General features: G+C 36.3%; 1 protein-coding gene and 1 pseudogene across 2 annotated transcripts in view; one reads left to right on the forward strand and one right to left on the reverse strand.

The window, feature by feature from the left end:
- Window positions 1-1,051: 1,051 nt before the first annotated feature.
- UBA5 (ubiquitin like modifier activating enzyme 5) overlaps window positions 1,052-20,655 on the reverse strand; it is a 34,471-nt gene continuing 14,867 nt past the window's right edge. The window contains exons 7-12 of one of the 2 annotated variants that reach the window (XM_069565976.1): window positions 19,832-19,936; window positions 19,526-19,653; window positions 4,282-4,417; window positions 3,004-3,079; window positions 2,748-2,854; window positions 1,052-2,222 (exon numbers count right to left, since the gene is read on the reverse strand). In XM_069565976.1, coding sequence (XP_069422077.1) covers window positions 2,139-2,222; window positions 2,748-2,854; window positions 3,004-3,079; window positions 4,282-4,417; window positions 19,526-19,653; window positions 19,832-19,936 — 636 coding nt within the window. In that variant the 3' untranslated portion in view covers window positions 1,052-2,138. Of the gene's footprint in view, window positions 2,223-2,747; window positions 2,855-3,003; window positions 3,080-4,281; window positions 4,436-19,525; window positions 19,654-19,831; window positions 19,937-20,655 lie in introns of both variants that reach the window. The other variant, XM_069565967.1, reaches the window with a different exon arrangement.
- Window positions 6,507-9,529, forward strand: LOC138427009 (serine/Arginine-related protein 53 pseudogene; annotated as a pseudogene).

Genomic DNA, 20,655 nt, shown 5'->3' on the forward strand with positions numbered 1-20,655 from the left:
GCTGTGATTCATGGGGTCGCAAAGAGTCAGACACGACTGAGCAACTCAAGTGAACTGAACTGAACTTATGAATTAACCTCCCGTTAAATTAAAAGGGATTAAAGTTAAACATATTGTTTGTTTTACTCTAATTTAGAGTATTTGTGCTACGGCAATTTTGGGAGTGTGTTTCCATCTTTCACACTTGAAGCAATAGTGTTATAAATCTGGTCAAACACTATAGGTTTATTTAGTAATGTAAAATCCAGTGATGATTAATTTCTCATAGTCAGCTGTCTACATATACAAATTTTCATGACATACAGACTGTCAAGAGAGCACTCTAGATTACAAAAGATATTTGTTACCAGATTTTTTTCTGCTAAAATAATAACTTTAATGGAAAATAAAAGAAAAAAATTAGATAAGATTTTATAAAATATAAGATACCAGCAGGGTACAAATAAAGAACAGGAAAAAAAATCTTTAGAAGATAGTAGGTTCTAATATGTATAACTGATTCATTTTGCTGCACACCTGAATATAAACACAACATTGTAAATCAACTATACATCAATAAAAAAATTTTTTTAAAGACTGTAGGTTCTAGCTATTTATCAAACTATATAAACTTAAACTTGTAAGTATAGCCTTACCAAATTGGTGTACCAAAGGAATGTTATTTAGAAAGACTGCATTTCTTTGCTGAAATTCAAAGCATCTCTATGAACTAGAAAAGTTATTTTACAGATGAATATACTAAGCTTTTAAATAACTGCAATGACCTACCAAGGCAACATAAATACATTTCAAGCCTAGGAAGCTATCCCCATACATCCTGACATTACTGTAAACGTAAGAATCACAGTACCCTAAAATCTCAAAACTAATATATTAAACATATTTGATATTTGGAGCTTTCTGAAATTAGTTTGTAGAATCTTATTTCATAAATAGGAAGGGTACCTGTAATTTTCAATTACATTTTCCCCTAGAGATAGAATTTAGACATTCTCTCTTCAAAGCAAAAAAATCATCAAAATAGGAGACAAGCACAGTAACAGCCTACAGATAATGGTTACCCATGCATGTTTATTAGTCTTCAAACCATTTGGAATTTACTTCAACCGAGGCTCTCTAAGCCTTCATTATTTGTATGCAAACTCCAGAGAAAAGCAGTTTAGCAAATTACAATGATCAGGGAAAATGATACTCTTCCCTGTGAAGAAAATACACGTCAGTCATTTCAGAAGTAATGTAGGCTTCATTTATTATCTGCTACCCAGGACAAGCCTTTGCCAGTAACTAATTACCCAGGGAATCAAATTTGAATAAAGTAAAGTATTAGAAGGTAGCCCATATGATGGGTACAATTTAGGTGATCTTAAGCCTAAACTTATCTTTTGCTCCTCAGTAAAGCACACTGACTCAGACAGATGATATGCTTTTTCTTAGTACAGAAATACAATTTGTACATCCTGAAAATATCTTTATCTGACTATCCATGAAGGAAGTTTCTTTTTATTTGCCTGTCTTGCTTAGATTATATATATCACAAGTTTACAAACTTTTCCAGTGCCTACATTTCAGCTTATATTTCATCAGGAAACACTTGAGAGGATGTTTTTATTTTGTAGGTTTACAACTTGAAATTCACTATTGCTCAAGTTAGTCGTAGTGGGCAGTTTTCTTGTAGAGAGCAATTCCAAACACAATGAGTATGTGCCCGCTGGCTATAATAATCAACATGCTGTTCCTCTTGTTCTTTCCCTGTATTTGATCACACACTATTCTATCTATTGTCCATGGCTGCAGGCAACAGACTGCAAAGGATTATTGGAAAGAAAAGGAATATACCAGCAAATTGGTCCTTTCTTCTCACCCCCCCCACCCCAAAGGTCAAAACAGTTCAGTGGCTAACCTACAATTAATCCTTTGAAGTTTTCTTACTAGAATGAAACATGAGTTTTAAGAGAGTTTCTGATTTAGTTAAAGGAGGGGAGCAACAAGCAACAGTCACAGTATTTCCAAAGAGTTAATAACAACTCAGTGAAGATTACACATCAATTGATGTTAAGTTTTCTCAGTTTTTAAATGATTTTTTAATTGCAAGGGAATAGGTTTAAATATAGGAAATAAAATATAGGCCAGTCCATTATTTACATGTTCTTCATCTTGGCCATAAGGTCTTCCAAGCTTTCACCAGAATCTTCTACTGTTACTTCAGGTACAGAATCTTCTTGCTATCAATAAATGAGGGAAACATGGTGAAAAAATAATCAAAGTTCTTGATGCTTAGGAACATATCAGTAAGCTATAACTATGTTCAAAAAATTTACGAAGTAAACCTTCTTTCATAAATATGCCTTCTAATTTTTAGGAGAGATAAAGTCCTTTATTTTCTCCACCAGTCTTTTGACTCAAAAGGCAATAATTTCAGTTTTCTTGAGATCTCTACTGAACTGGTATTTTTAAATGGTTTTGTGGCCAAAACTATCAATATACAGAAAAGGTAGTCTTAATCAAAATCTATTTCACCGATCCATCAATGAATGAACAAAACTATTTTATGTCTACATTTTCAAACAGTTTAAAATGTGCTGTGCACATTTCCATATTAACACTGAATACCTCTCTCACAAATCTTAATGTAAAATATCTAAAATAAGAAATTCTGCATTGGCATTATAAAATAGGTTGAAGATATAAGAATATAAATAGACATTTTCTCTTACATCTTCTTATGGTAAATCGGATTTTAGATGTACCTTTTGGGGAACTGTATATGCCACCATAATTCCTTCAGGTAAGTCAGGGATTGGACCTGAAGAATTTTTCAATTCCTCTTCTGAAATCTCAGATACCAACTCAATACCTGTAAAGTTAAACTTAATCTTAAAACCGCTTTCAAGGAACTTAATGAGCAATAATCATTCAAAACTTGTATAATCTTAATAATAATTAGGTTCCCTCCCATAAAAGAATGTTTTTTGCTGCCATTTCAATTTATAAAACAATTCCTACCCCACTCATTGTCTTCATGTATTATCTCTCCTTCTTCTTGAATTACCTCCTGTTTGGGCAGTGCCGCTACCTTTTTCTGTAGAAATCAAACAGTTTCAGTGTTTTTACTCATTCTCAGTTCTCTGAAGCATTATTCAGACCTGATCAGAATCAAGAATTCAGACAGACTTTTTCTAAGGTCTATATACAGAGACTTTATGCAATACACAGACAGACCCAGCAGACATGTATCACTAATCATCAGGGAAATGTGAATGAAAACCACAATGAGATAACATTTGTCAGAATGACTACCATCAAAAAGACAACAAATAACAAGTGTTAGCAAGGATATGGAAAAAAGGCAAAACTTGTGCACTGTCAGCAGGATTGTAAACTGGTGCAATCACTGGAAAACAGGATGGAGGTGTCTCAAAAAACTAAAAACACAACTACCATGTGATCTAGCAATTTCACTCCTGGTTGTTTTTTTTTTTTTTTAAATGAAAACAAAACCACTCAGAAGATATATAATCCAATGTTCATTGCAGCATTATTTATAACAGCTAAAACATGGAAGTAAACTAAATGTCTATCAAAAAATAACTGGATAAAGAAGGTGTGGTACATATATATACAATGGAATATGACTCAGCCATAAAAAAATTTACTATTTGCAACATGGATGGAACTACAAGGCATTATGCTAAATGAAATAAGACAACCAAAGACAAACACCATATAATCTCACTTAAATAAAGGATCTAAAAACAAAACGAAAGGAAAACAGACTCACAGATACAGAGAACAAATAATGTTGCCACAGGAGAGGCAGGAGTGCAAAATAAGTGAAATGAACAAAAAGGTCTAAACCTATAATTATATAATAAGTCACAGAAATATAATTTACAGCATAGGGAATATAGTCAATAATATTTTAATAACTTTGTATAGGAAGAGATGATAACTAGACTTATCACAGTGATCGGTTGATAATGTATGCAAATGTCAAATCATTACGTGGTACACTTGAAACTAGCATAATATGTATGCAACCATATTTTAGCTTAAAAAATTAAAATTTAAAAACGGAATTCAGACAGGCTTTTTATCTTACAAAAAAACAAGAGAGGACTTTGAACAAAATTTTCATTTTTAAAGCACAGTGAATAAATTAGAACTTTAAAAATCCAAAATCCATTTACCTTGTATTCCAAATCTAAATGATTATTTCTTCTTTTTTAAGTTTCTGTCCTATGCAATATGATCTCTCATGCATTGTGACACATTGACATATACCTTATATTCCTCCTGCTGCTTCCTACAGTTTCTGTCATCACACTGAGGATTTGGCTTCATGGACATAGTAGGGAAAAAATCCTGCATTGCATTGTATCCAAGGTAAAAACTAACAGTACCAAAATTTAACAGAAACCTAGAAAAACAAAGCAGACTTAAAGAAACAAAACCATAAAAATATTAGAAAAAACTGATACTTAAAAAAAAATTCTTTTGAAGGTAATGATTTCTGTAACAAGAACCCAGAAAATAATTTTTTTATCTTGTTTATAGTAGATTTTCTTGAATTAAACAACAGAATGCACTATTATTTTTTGAACCTGTAATAAAGATAAAATGCTACCAATTAAACTATGACATGTCAACAACATTAAGAAGCATATTAATTTCAGAGAAGCTCAAATGTGAGATATCAAAGATATCTTAAAAACATCTTTTGAGATATGGTTCTAAATCTCATTTTTAAAAGTTTTTTACATATGACACTGCAAAGTTTGCTATCTTAAATTTGTATTAAATCTCAATAAAATTTTACAGAAGTATTCACTCATGTAATAATCACTACCAGATCAAAATATAGTTGGCCCTCCATACCTATGAGGAATTGATTCCATAACACCCCCAACCCAGGATACCAAAATCAAGTCCTGCACAGTATTTGCAGATAACCTGTGCACATCCTCCCATATACTTTAAATCATCCTGGTGGCTCAGACAGTAAAGAATCTGCCTGCAACGCAGGACACCAGGGTTCGACTCCTTGGTCAGGAACATTTTCTGGAGAAGGGAATGGCCACCCACTTCAGTACTCTTGCCTGGAGAAATCCATAGACAGAAGCAGGCTACAGTCCACAGAGTCACAAAGAGGCTGACATGACTGAGCAACTAAGCACTGAGCACTTTCACTTAGATTACTTACAATATCTAATATAATGTAAATGCTATGTAAAAAGAAAGTGAAAGTGAAGTCACACAGTCGTGTCTGACTCTGTGACCCCATGGACTGTAGCCTACCAGGTTCCTCCATCCATGGGATTTTCCAGGCAAGAATACTGGAATGGGTTGCCATTTAATAGTTCTAAATAAAATGCAAATACTATATAAACAGTTAACAGCTTGTGGCAATTCACATTTTGCTGTTTAGAACTGTATGGATTTTTTTTTTTGATCCACAACTGGTTGATTCTGCAGATGCAGAACCCAAGGAAATAAAGGACCAGCTGTATAGTACATTTCCAATATGCCACAAAGCACCCTTGCTCCCTTACATTTAAATCTGATTTTTTTTTAAAGTTTTTATTTATTTATTTATTTTTGGCTACCCTGGGTCTTCATTGCTGCACACTGGCTTTTCTCCAGTTCAGTGTGTGGGGTTCTTATTGCAGTGGCTTCTCTTGTTGCAGTACATGGGCCCTAGAGCACTCAGACTTCAGTAGCTGGGGCATGTAAGCCCAATAGTTGAGGCATGTGGGGCAGGCTAAGTAGTTGTGGCACATGGGCTCAGTTGCCTCTTGGCTTCCTAGAGCAGGAATTGAACCTGTGTCCCCTGCATTGGCAAGGGTATTCTTAACCACTGGACCACTGGGGAAGTCCCTGATTCCTTTTAGAAGCTTATAAGTAGAGGAAAAGTCATGTACAAACATAAACAACGAAAGGAAAAAAATTGAAAAATGTATAGTCTCAACATACAACAAAGAAAGACCAAAAAAAAACTGAACAGAGACAGAACAAGGTGGCAGAGCAGAAGGTGGACATGGAGTACTTCTCCCTCCACGGATGTGCACACCACCAGCTGAGAGTGGACAGGAGTACCAGACCAGTGGAAAAGAATATATAGAACCATGCAAAACTTGGTAGGGCGAAGTGGGGGAGAAACAGGAGTGGTACTAGGACTGGACGTGCCCTCGGTGGGTGGGGGAACTGAAGCAGGGGTCCGATCCCCACATCAGGGCAACTGTCTGAGTCAGAGGAGAAATAGTTAAGGCTGAGAGTGAAACAGCTGATCTGTGGCAGCCTAAATACAATGAGAACCAGAGGTTCTTGCCACAGCTGTATGTACCCTGGACAGGGAAGCAGGTCCCCTAAAAGGTGCAGCAGCTGGGAGCTGGAGCTTAGGGACTGTGGAGCAGTCCCCGGGTGAGGGCTGTTCACTGCGGAGAGAGGGACCCAGGGGATGTGAGGGAGGAGATTGTGTTGGGAAATGACTGTGGAGGAAAGCCAGGCAGCCATGGAAGCAAGTCGATACTCTTAAGTCAAACATAGGGGGTGTAGCCATCACCATAGCCTGTCTCTCCACACATGCCAACATAAGCAGCTGAACAACAGAGACTGGCCCATCAAGCACCTGATGCACCGAACTACAGACTAGGACCCCACCCAGTGCACTCCTTTAAGTGACTGATGCATGGAGCTACAGAGTAGAACCCCACCCAGGGTGCCTGTTTAAGTGCCCGACACACCAATCTACAGAGTAGGACCCCAGCCAGGGGGGCCTTCTATATCACTGACATGCTGATCAACAAAGAAATACCCCAAAAGGGAGCCCTCTAAGGGCCTGAACAGGTGGAGCTATGGAGAAAGACTAGCCAAAGAGGCTTCTGATCGCCAGTTACCAGAGGCTCGAAAAAAGTCTCTGATAAGGCCAAAACTCCTGTGGCTGAGGCAGTCTGTGTCCCTGCAGACTTGGCGCCACCAGGGTCCCAGAGACCCAAGCAGCTGTGCCACCTTCATGCTCAACCTTCACTGAGGGAGAGCTGCCACAAGCAAAAAAGTCTTCCCATCTATGCACGGGGAATAGATGGGAAGGCTGAGAGTGAAACAGCTGATCTGTGGCAGCCTAAATACAATGAGAATCAGAAGTTCTTGCCGCAGCCATATGTACCCTGGACAGGGAAGCAGGTCCCCTAGAAGGTGGGGTCCCTTCCATCGTGTCTAACTCGCTGTGACCTTGTGCACTATGGCCTGCCAGGCTTCTCTGACAGGGGGCATTCCCCAGGCAAGAACACTAAAGTGTATTGGCCATTACTGGTTTCCATACCCTTCTTTGCTGCTAAGTCGCTTCAGTCGTGTCCGACTCTGTGCAGCCCCACAGACGGCAGCCCACCAGGCTTCCCCTTCTCTGGGATTCTCCCGGCAAGAACACTGGAGTGGGTTGCCATTTCCTTCTCCAATGCATGAAAGTGAAAAGAGAAAGTGAAGTTGCTCAGTCATGTCTGACTCTTAGTGACCCCATGGACTGCAGCCTACCAGGCTCCTCCGTCCATGGGATTTTCCAGGCAAGAGTACTGGAGTGGGGTGCCATTGCCTTCTCCAATACCCTTCTTTAAAAGCACTATATTTCCTGCTGCCCTAGTCGTTGACTCCTCTGAGTACCTGGTGCTGCCAGAAACTCTGTGACCCAAGCAGCTGCACCACTTCCACACCTGGCCCTCACAGGGGCAGACCCAAGTCCTCCAGGGCAGCCTCAGGAGCAAACCCCTGTGGACAAACCACATGCAGAGGTGGAAATAAAATCACAAATGAAACCCAGGGGCAATGTGGCTAAGGAAGAAGACCTAAAACCTTCCTAGCAGCTATACAAGCTGCAGATTAAATCCACATGATCAACTAGGCAGACTTTATGTCTATGGAATATGTAAAAGGACACTGAGAGCTCCCACAAAAGAAAACACACTAGTTCCGATAGCTGTGGAAAATGGAGGCAAGAACACACAGAATAAGACCAGATTAGAGGAAGGCGGTGAGCTTAAACTGAAGCAAGGTCGGTGAACGCCGGCGGCGCCCAGATTTGAAGAAACATTTCTAGGTCTGCGGCGCTTTCAAGTCTACTGGAGGTGTAAGCCCGAAGGCCGGAATCCAGAAATGGGCCGCCGGTCATCAGATACTGAAGAAGAAAGCAGAAGCAAGAGAAAAAAGAAACACCGTAGACGATCTTCTTCCAGCAGTTCTTCAGATAGTAGAACGTACAGCCGAAAGAAAGGCGGAAGGAGATCAAGATCAAAGTCAAGATCTTGGTCCAGAGATCTTCAGCCTCACTCACATTCTTATGATAGAAGACGCAGACATCGATCAAGCAGTAGCTCTTCTTATGGCTCTAGAAGAAAACGAAGTCGAAGTCGTTCACGGGGTCGAGGAAAATCATACAGAGTTCAGAGGTCTAGGTCAAAAAGCAGAACAAGAAGGTCCCGATCAAGACCTCGGCCACGTTCCCATAGTCGAAGCAGTGAAAGGTCAAGTCACAGAAGAACACGTAGTCGGTCTCGGGATAGAGAACGACGTAAAGGCAGAGATAAGGAGAAAAGAGAAAAGGAAAAGGATAAAGGCAAGGACAAGGAATTACACAACATCAAACGTGGGGAATCTGGAAACATCAAAGCTGGATTAGAACATCTGCCACCAGCTGAACAGGCCAAACCAAGACTGCAATTGGTTTTAGAAGCTGCTGCAAAAGCTGATGAAGCATTGAAAGCCAAAGAAAGAAATGAAGAAGAAGCAAAGAAAGGAGGAAGACCAAACCACCCTGGTAGAACAAGTAAAAAGAGTCAAAGAAATTGAAGCCATTGAAAGTGATTCTTTTGTTCAGCAAACATTCAGATCAAGTAAAGAAATCAAAAAGTCAGTGGAAGCTAGTGAAGTGAAGCATGCAGCAGCCACACCAGGACCAGCATCAGTGGTGTCTGATCCACCGAGTACTGAGAAGGAAATAGACCCAAGCAGCATCCCTACTGCTATCAAGTACCAAGATGACAATTCTCTGGCTCATCCAAATTTATTTATTGAGAAAGCTGATGCTGAGGAAAAATGGTTCAAGAGATTAATTGCTCTCCGACAAGAAAGGCTAATGGGCAGTCCTGTGGCCTAAAGTAATATTCACGTGGTTGAATTAACAGTAACATTGCAAATTTAGGTTTTTAAATCCTAGTATTAACTTTTTACTCTTAAAAATAATTTAGCTGATTATATAAAAAGGGTAATCTCATTTCATTCTTTTCTCATGTAGGCTCTACTAGTTGTTGATTTGAACTTAATCAAACATTGTGAATTTTGAAACTAGTATAAAGTTTAAGAATGCATGAAAATGTCATACTGTTAATAAAGCTAATCCTAAAAGTATTAGTATTAAAATAAATGGTATACAGTAGTGTTTCTGAGTACAATTTGAAAAATATCAAGTTGCTGTTTAAAGACAATTTTGATTGGTCATGAATATAAAAGAATCAAAATATTAAAAAAAAAAAAAAAAAAAAAAGACCAGATTAGAATTTGAGCTGCCCCAACAGCAGGTCCAGAGACCAGCACAGTGTTGGAAGTACCCTAGGTGGGTGAGGTGGACTGTGACTCCCAGGGAAAGGACCCTGACAAAAGTGATTCAAGAAAAACATTTATTATTCTTATGTTTTGACTTCTGTAGTTTCTTTTTGATTTTTCTTCCCCCCCGCCTCTGTTGCAGTTGTTTTTAATGGCACTATGAAATCTAATTAAGCTTGTAGGTTTTTCTTTTTCCAATCACACTTTTTATTGTTATAAACCTCTGCCTCTTATGTTGGACTTTTGCAGTTCTATGGAGTTTTCCTTTTTTCTTCCTTCCCTCTACCTATTTTTTTCTTTTCTAATTTTAATTTTTAACTTTTAAAAACCTATTATTTTTTCTACATTTATTCCTTCGTTTGCTTTTCCTACTGTTCTTTTACTCTTGCAGTTAATCTTCAATGTATATAAATCTTCTTTCTAAAGCTATGTTTAACTTTTCATATCTATTCTTTTTTTCTTTCCTTTCCTCACAACATACTTGTTAGTTTTGTTTTCATTGCTTTATTCCTCATTTGGCACCTTACTTTACTTTTGTTTTCCAGTTTGTGCTGTAGTTAGTTTTGTTCTTAACAGGTAGATATGACTTTTGGATTGCTCTGTTCACTCTGTCAATCTATTGTACTTTATTTTTGTTAGATTGTTTTGATTTTGCTAATGGATGTATATGCATATGTGTATATCCCATTATTTTAATTATTATTTGCCTGATTTTGTAACTGCTATTTGTCTGGGGTTCACCTTTGGTTTCTCACTTTGAAGTATTTGTTTTAATCTAACAAATAATGCCATAACAAACCACTTGTGGAATCTTCGTTCCTGACCAGAGATCAAGCCCTGAGCCTTTGGTGTGGGAGCACTGACTCCAACCCTAAACTACCAGAGAACTAACCCTAGGGAGTATCAAATAGTGAGAACACACACAGAGGAAACCACTTGACTACAAGACCAGGTATCATCCAACCACCAGTAGCACCCTGTGCAGGACACCTCATTCAAGCAACAAACAAAACAAAAATACAAACCCAATCATCAGCTGACAGGATTACTACCTACTCAACCTCATCAGAAGAAACACACAAAAAAACTTAGTACAAATCTCACCCTATACGAAGCTTACACAAACCACTGCACCAACCTGAAGAGGGCAGAAACCAAAAGTAAGAAAGAATTCACCCTTGAAGCCTGGGAAGAGGAGACCTCAAACACAATAAATTAAAAATAATAATGTAAAGGTAGAGAAATACTGCACAAATGAGGGAATAAGCTAGAAACACAGCAGTCCAAATAAATTAAGAGGAAATACGCAAAGTACCTGAAAAAGAATTCAGAATAATGATAGTAAAGATGATCAAAAACCTTGAAAACAGAATGGAGAAAATGCAAGAATCAATTAACAAAGACCTAGAAGAATTAAAGAGTAAACATACAGAGACAGACAACACAATTACTGAAATTAAAAATACTCTAGAAGGAATCAACAGCAGAATATCTAAAGCAGAAGAACAAATCAGTGAGCTGGAAGTAAAATGGTGGAAATAACTTATGAAGAGCAAAATAAAGTAAAAAGAATGCAAAGAACTGAGGAAAGTCTCAGAGACCTTGGGGACAATATCAAACACACCAACACTGAATTATAGGGGTCCAAGAAAAAGAGAAAAAGAAATGGTATGAGAAATTTTTTGAAGAGGTTACAGTTGAAAATTCCCCCAACATGGAAAATGAAATAGTCAATTAAGTCCACGAGTGGCAAAGACTCCCATACAAGATAAACCCAAGAAGAAACACACCAAGACATACACTAATCAAAGTAACAAAGATTAAATACAAAGAAAGAATATTAAAAGCAACAAGGGAAAAGCAACAGGTTACATACAAGGGATACCCCATATTTTTAACAGCCGATCTTTCATCAGAAACTCTGCAGGCCAGAAGGGAATGGTAGGATTATATTTAAAGTACTGAAAGGGAAAAATCTACCACCAAGTTTACTCTACCCAGGAAGAACCTCATTCAAAATTGATGGAGAAATCAAAAGCATTTCAGACAAGCAAAAGTTAAGAGAATTCGGTACCACCAAACCAGCTTTATGACAAGTGTTAAAGGGACTTATATAGTCAAGAAATACCAGAGGAGAAAAAGATCTACAAAATCAAACCCCAAACAATTAAGAAAATAGCAATAGGAACATATATATCAATAATTACTTTAAGCATAAATGGATTAAATGTTCCAACTGAAAGACACAAATTGGCCAAATGGATACAAAAAGAAGACCCATATATATGCTGTCTACAAGAAATCCACTTCAGACTTAAAGACACATATAGACTGAAACTGAGAGGATGGAAAAATATATTCCATGCAAATAGAAAGCAAAAGAAATCTGGAGTAGCAATCCTCACATCAGACAAAATAGACCTTAAAGTAAAGAATACTACAAGAGCTAAAGAAGGACACTACATAATGACCAAGGGATCAATCCAAGAGGAAGACATAACAATTGTAAATATTTATGCACTAAACATAGGAGCACCTCAATACATAAGACAAACACTAACAGGCATAAAAGGAGAAATGGACATTAACACAGTAATAGTAGGAGAGGTCAACACCCCACTCACACCAATGGACGATCATCAAACCAGAAAATTAATAAGGAAACACAAGCCTTAAATGATATATTAGATGGATGAATCTCACTGATATCTTCAGAGCATTCCACCCAAATGCAGAATACACCTTCTTCTCAACTGCACATGGAACATTCTCCACAACAGACCACATCTTGGCTCACGAATCAAACCTCAGTAAATTGAATAAAACTGAAATCATATCAAGCATCTTTTCTTACCACAATGCTATCAGACTAGATATCAATTATTGTGTAAAAAAACACAATACTATGGAGATTAAACAATACATTTATAAATAACCAATAGGTTACTGAAGAAACCAAAAGGGAAAGAAAAAAATTTCTAGAAACCAATGAGAATGAAAACACAACTCAAAACCTATGGGAAGCAGCAAAAGCAGTGCTAAGAGGGAAGTTTATAGCAATACAATCCTACCTCAAGAAACAAGAAAAACATCAAGTAGACAACCTAACTTTACACCTGAAAGAACTGGAAAAAGAACAAAAACCCCCCAATTAGCAGAAGGAAAGAAATCAAAAAGATCAGAGCAGAAATACATGTAAAAGAAATGAAAGAAACAATAGTAAAGATTAATAAAACTAAAAGATGGTTCTTTCAGAAGATAAACATAGTTGACAAACATTTAGCCAGATTCAAGAACAAAAGAAAAAGAATCAAATCAACAAAATTAGAAATGAAAAAGGACAGGTTACAACAGACAATGCAGAAATCCAAGGATCATAAGAGACTATTATGAACAAAAACATGGCAATAAAATGGATAATCTGGAAGAAATGGACAGATTCTTAAGAAAGTTCAATCTTCTGAGACTGATCCAGGAAGAAAATAGAAATTATGAAAAATCAAATTACAAGCACTGACATTGAAGCTGTGAACAAGTATCCCCCAAAACAAAAAAGCCCAGGGGCAGATGGTTTCACAGGAGAACACTATCAAACATTCAGAGAAGAGCTAATGCTCAGAGCCAAAACTCATTCCAAAAACTGCAGAGGAAGAAACCCTTTCAAATTCATTCTACAAGGCCACCAACACCCTGATGCCAAAAGTAGACAAAACAACACAAGAAAAAGAAAACTATAGGCCAATATCACTGATGAACATAGATGCAAAAATACTTAACAAAATTTTAGCAAACAGAATTCAGCAACACATTAAAAAGCTCATACACCATGATCAAGTTGGGTTTATTCCAGGGATGCAAGGATTCAATATATGCAAATCAATCAATGTGATACACCATATAAGCCAATTGAAAGATAAAAAACATATGATAATCTCAGATGCAGAAAATGCCTTTTACAAAATTCAGTACCCACTTATAATTAAAACTCTTCAAACAATGAGCATAGAAGGTACCTACCTCAACATAGTAAAAGCCATATATGATAAGCCAGCAAATTATTCTTAATAGTGAAAAACTGAAAGCATTCCCTCTAAGATCAGGAACAAGACAAGGATGTCTACTTTTGCCACTGTTACTCAACATCATTTTGGAATTCCTAGCTACAGCAATCAGAGAAGAAAAGAAATAAAAGGAATCCAGATCTGAAAAGAAGCAGCAAAGCTCTCACTGTTTGCAGATGACATGCTACTATACATGGAAAACCCTAAAGATAGTGTCAGAAAATAACTAGTGCTAATCAGTGAATTTGGGGCTTCCCTGGTAGCTCAGACAGTAAAGTGTCTGCCTAGTAAAGTCACAGGATACAAAATCAATACACAGAAATCACTTGCATCTCTGTATACTAACAGTGAAAAATCAGAAAAACAAATTGAGGAATCAATCCCATTCATCACTGCAACAGAAAGAATAAAACATTTAGGAATAAACTTACCTAAGGAAACAAAAGAAATATACACCTAAAATTATAAGACGCTGATGAAAGAAATGAAAAACGACATAAATAGATAGAGAGTTTTCCATGTTCCTGGGTAGGACGAATCAATATTGTGAAAATGACTATACTACCAAATGCAATCTACAATTTAACATCGTCCATATGAATTTACCAATAAAATTTTTCACAGAACTAGAACAAAAAATTTCACAATTCATATGGAAACACAAAAGACCCTGAAAAGCCAAAAGATTCTAGAGAAAGAAGAATGGACCTGGAGGAATCAACCTTCCTGACCTCAGATTATACTACAAAGCTATAATCATCAAGACTATGGTACTGGCACAAAAACAGAAATATAGACCACTGGAACAAGATAGAAAGCCCAGAAATAAACCCATATACCTATGGGTATCTTATTTTTGACAAAGGAGGCGAGAACATAAGATGGGGCAAAGACAACCTCTCCAACAAATGGTGCTGGGAAAACTGGACAGCTACATGTAAAAAAATGAAATTAGAACACTTCCTAACACCATATACAAAGATAAACTCAAAATGGATTAAAGACCTAAATGTAAGACCAGAAAATAAAACTCTAGAGGAAAACATAGCCACAACATTCGATGACATAAAGGAAGATCCTCTATGATCCACCTTCTAGAGTAATGGAAATAAAAACAAAAGTAAACAAGTGAGACCTGATTAAATTTAAAAGCTTTTGCACAGCAAAGGAAACTATAAGCAAGGTGAAAAGACAACCCTCAGAATGGGAGAAAATAGCAAATGAAACAACAGACAAAGGATTAATTTCCAAAATATACAAGCAGCTCATATAACTCAGTACCAAAAACACAAACAGCCCAATCAAAAAGTGGGAAAAGGTCTAAACGGACATTTCTCCAAAGAAGACATACAGATGGCTAACAAACATGTGAAAAGATGCTCAACATCGCTTGTTATTAAAGAAATGCAAATCAAAATTACAATGAGCTATCTCACCTCACACCAGTCAGAATGGCCATCATCAGAAAGTCTACAAACAGTAAATGCTGGAGAGGGTGTGGAGAAAAGGGAATGTTCTTCCATTGTTGGTGAGAATGTAAATTGATATAGCCACTATGGAATATGACACAGAGATTCCTTAAAAAACTAGGAATAAAACCACCATATGCCCAGCAATCCCACTGCTAGGCATATACCCTGAGGAAACCCAAACTGAAAAAGACACATGTATCTCATTGTTCACTGCAGTGCTATTTACTATAGCTAGAAGATGGAAGCAACCTAGATGTCCATCAACAGATGGATGGATAAAGAAGCTGTGGTACATATATGCAATGGAATATTACTCAGAGATAAAAAGGAATGCATGTGAGTCAGTTCTAATGAGGTGGGTGAACCTAGAGCCTATATACAGCATGAAGTAAATCACAAAGAGAAAGATTAATATTGTATACTAATGCATACATATGGTATCTAGAAAAACAGTACTGAAGAATTTATTTGCAGGGCAGCAGTACAGAAACAGACAGAGAATAGACTTATGGACATGGGGAGAGGGGAGGAGAGGGTGAGATGTATGGAAAGAGTAACATGGAAACTTACATTACTATATGTAAAATAGATAGTCAATGGGAATTTGCTGTATGGCTCAGGATATTCAAACAGGGACTCTATATCAACCTAGAGGGGTGGGATGGGGAGGGAGTTGGGAGGGAGGGTCAAAAGGGAGGGTGAAAAGGGAGGGGATATATGTATACCTATGGCTGATTCATGTTGAGATTTGACAGAAAACAACACAATTCTATAAAAATTAAAATTAAAAATATTACAAATTAAAAATTAAAATATAAATAATTTTTTTCTAAAACTGAGCAGAGAATATAAGAAGACAATTCACAGAAAAATATAAATGTTCAAGACTTTGCACAACTAGAAATTAAAATGAGATACCCTTTTCTCACATGTCAAATTGACAAAGAGTTTGATGACTAACATCATATACAAAAATAAAATCAAAATGGAGTAATGATCTAAATCTAAAACCTAAATGTTTCCTAGAGGGAAACATAAGCAGAACACTCATTGACACAAATTGTAGCAGTATTTTTTTGGATCTGTCTCCTACAATAATGGACATGAAAAGAAAAATAAACAAATGGGACCTAATTAAACTTTTGCACAGCAATGGAAACCATAAACAAAACAAAGACAAACTATGACCTGGAAGAAAATATCCGCAAACTATGCTACCAATAAGAGGTTAATTTCCAAAATATACAAACAGCTCATATAGCTTAATATCAAAAAACAATCCAATCAAAAAATAGGCAGAAGACCAAAACAGACTTTTCTCCAAAAAAGACACACAGATGGCCAACAGGCACATAAAAAGATGCTCAATATAGTTAATCGTTAGAAAAATGCAAATCAAAACTACAATGAGATATCACCTCACAGTGGTCAGAATGGGCTTCATCAAAAGGTCTGCAAATAATAAATGCTGGAGAGGATTTGGAGAAAAAGGAACCCTCTTACACTGTTGGTTGGGATGTATGTTGGTGCAGCCACTAGGAGAACAGTATGGAAGTTCTTTAAAAAATTAAGAATAGAGTTCTCATATGATCCAGGAATCTCACTCCTTGGCATATATCCACAGAAAACGCATCTGAAAAGATACACAATGTTCACAGCAGCACAATTCAAAATAGCCAAGACATGGAAGCAACCTGAAAGTCCACTGACAGATAAATGGATAAATGTGTGGTGTATATATATAAAATGAAATATTACGCAGTTATTAAAACGAGAATGAAATAATGCCATTTGCAGTAACACAGATGACCTAGAGATTATCATACTAAATGAAGTAAACCAGACAAAGATCAATATCATCTGGTATCACTTATATGTGGAATCTAAAAAGCTTGATACAAATAAACATTTACAAAACAGAAACAGATACACATAGAAAACAAATTTATGGTTACCAAAGGGGATGGGAGGTCGGCAGCAAGGGAGGAGGATAAATTAGAGGAGTATGGGATTAACATATACACACTAAATATATAAAATAGGAAAACAAGGACCTAATATATAGCACAGGGAACGACACTCAATATCTTGTAATAACTTATAAAGGAAAAGAAGCTGAAAAAGAATATATATGACTTTGCTGCAAACCTCAAAAATAAAAGTTTGACAACACCTAATGTTACTAAAGGTGTGGACAAACCAGGTACTCTCAAAACTGTCATGGAAATGTACAATCCTTTTGAAGGAGAAATTTAGTAGTATCTGTCAAAATAAGTATTGCATAAACTTAGAAATTATACTTCTAAAAATTCACACTATAAAAATCTAGTTTACAAAGATAGAAGGCAAATTGTTTTTTGCAGCATTGTTAATAACAGAAAAAAAAAAAATCTGTAAGTAGCCTAAATGTCCGTCAACAGAGAGCTGGCTATATATGATATATCTAGACATACAGATGTACAGAGAGATACTCTATAGAAATGACTATTTTCCCCCTTCTTCATAACATACAATAAAATATTGTGTTTAGATAGGACCTATTGAAGTCTGACAGACTATTTGTCTTATATGAAATAGTCACAGAGAAATAATGCCATTTGCAGTAACAGAGAGAGTTGCCTTGAGAGTTCTTATGTGTGTTGGTATTTCTTTGCTGATAGGTGATACTAAGATTAGAGTGCCTCTCTGTATCATGTAGCAATTTTTTCTTTTTATATTAGATGCTGAAAAAATATAATTAAGCTTATTAACACTGTAAAGTGAGGTAAAAAAATGGCCTGAGTTAAGGAACAACTAAAGTAGTTCTGCTTTTCATAAAGTATGAGTTGGTTCAAAAACTGATATTAATTTTAGCTGCAAAGAAACATTTGTCCTAAAAAAAAAAAAGAAGAAAGAAAGGACATTTGTCCTTATTAGCTATAGTTTAGATGCGTGGTTGCAGGAGTATCTATTTATGGATAACTTAGATATTACCCTAGTTAAAGTTTAATCACATATTATTTTTATTAATAAATAATAAGCATCAATGGCAGAAAGTGAAGAAGAATTAAAGAGCCTCTTGATGAAAGTGAAAGAGGAGAGTGAAAAAGTTGGCTTAAAACTCAACATTCAGAAAACTACAATCATGGCATCCGGTCCCATCACTTCATGGCAAACAGATGGGGAAACAAACAATGCAAACAGTGACAGACTTTATTTTGGGGGGCTCCAAAATCACTGCAGATGGTGAATGCAGCCATGAAATTAGAAGATGCTTGCTATGACCAACCTAGATGGCATATTAAAAAGCAGAGACGTTACTTTACCAACAAAGATCTGTCTAGTCAAACCTATGGTTTTTCCAGTAGTCATTTATGGATGTGAGAGTTGGACTATAAAGAAAGCTGAGCGCCAAAGAACTGATGCTTTTGAACTGTGATGTTGGAGAAGACTCTTGAGAGTCCCTTGGACAGCAAGGAGATCAAACCAGTCAATCCTAAAGGAAATCAATCCTGAATATTCACTGGAAGGACTGATGCTGAAGCTCAAACTCCAATACTTTGGCCACCTGATGCAAAGAACCAACTCAACGGGAAAAACCCTGAGGCTGGGAAAGACTAAAGGTGGGAAGAGAAGGGGATGACAGAGGATGAGATAGTCAGATGGCATCACCAACGCGATGGACTTGAGTTTGAGTAAACTCCAGGAGTTAGCGATGGACAGGGTAGCCTGGCGTGCTGCAGACCATGGGACTGCAAAGAGTTGGACACAACTGAGTGACTGAACTGAACTGAATAAACATCAAATCAAGCGAGTGTGTCTGTGCCTAGGTCTTCACCCTTTGGCCAAACCTGCAGATGTAAATCATTTGGTTAAGGCTTCATAAATAAATATACCAGTACCACTGTAGCATTTAACAAGAGCTATTCCAAATGGAGAAAGTAACACAATTATGTGTGTGCTGATGTGTGTAAATTAATATATATTTAAATTAAATATATTAGATTTATTTATTTATAAATTAAGGGCTACCCTGGTGGTTCACTCGATACAGAATCTACCAGCACTGCAGGAGACCCAGATTCAATCCCTAGGTTGGGAAGATCACCTGGAGAAGGAAATGGCAACCTGCTTCAGTATTCTTGCCTGAGAAATCCCATGGAAAGAGAAGCCTGGTGGGCTAAAGTCCATGGGTCACAAGAGTTGGACACGACTTAGTGACTAAACCACCACCACATATATAAATTATATTAAAAATATATAAATTAAACCACTACCATATATAAATTAAAAGTATACATATATTACACATGTAAAAAATGTTAAAATATCTGTAAAATTAAATTTAAAAATTAAATAATTAGCTGGTAACTCCAATTTTGAAATGTTTGTCAAAAGTAAACAGAAAAATTACTTTTCACTCACTTTAACACATTTTGTACCAAGATCCCAGCAACCACTCCCATAGTAGTAGGAAGACTGGCTGCACAAACACCTTCTCGTTTCAGAGTCTTCTCATCAATATTTGCAGCAACTACAAGTGGTGGAGCACACTACAAGAAAAGAATTAAAAAATGTGTATTTCAAAAGAAAGGGAAAGAAGTATTCAATGTTCCAAATAGTATTCCACCACATTCAAAGTTTGGTTTTCCTTTGAACTATAAATATTTTCCCCTAGGAACTCTAGTACTTAACAGTGAAAAATAATAACTCAAAATGAATCATGCGTACCGCAAAACAAGCAGATTCTCCAGGAATTATGAGCTGTATATGCCCTGAAACTGCATTTTCACTGACCCCAGACTCCATCCATGTTTGTCCAAGCTCATTACAAGCCTTAAAAGAAATAAGGGAAAAATAAGGACATTAAAACAAAAAAGTAATTTACCATAAGTTTTTTTCATGAAAAAGTGGAGTTTAACTAAATGAATTACAACGAGTTTTTAAAAATAAATTTTAAGAAACAAGAAACTGTAAATAATGAAATTCCTTAGCAATTGACACTTTCCTTAGAAAAGTAACCAATAGCATTCAGGTAAGCAGTCAATAATTAAACTGAACCAAAGCATACTGGATTTCTTATTAATGTAAAACTTCACTTATCTAAAATAATTTCAGCAACAAGAAACTGCAAAATGTTATTTGCAAAGTTGAAGATACAATAATTCAAAAGAAGAATTCAGTTTTATTTTTGAGAAATCATGTGTGTAAGCTATTTATACATATTTATACATTTACTTATAAGTAACAAAAGTTAAAACCAATGCTGACCAAGAATAAGGCAGTATTATAAGATATTCATTATTTAAAAAACTGTACATCAGAATTATCTACTGTTTAATAGTTTCCTCTACTGGCCTAAGACAAAGTAGGATACTGAAACATATGCCTTACCAGCAAGGCTAGACAGGTCCCCTTAGAATAAATTTCAAAAATAGGATGAGATCACATTAAGAATAAATAAAACACATTATCAAAGGGCTTAAATGCAGAAATACTTTCAGAAGGTGGAATATATACTGACAGAATACACAGGAAAATAGTGAGAGGGTAAC

Source organism: Ovis canadensis, chromosome 1, assembly GCF_042477335.2.
Source record: "Ovis canadensis isolate MfBH-ARS-UI-01 breed Bighorn chromosome 1, ARS-UI_OviCan_v2, whole genome shotgun sequence".
NCBI lineage: Eukaryota > Metazoa > Chordata > Mammalia > Artiodactyla > Bovidae > Ovis > Ovis canadensis.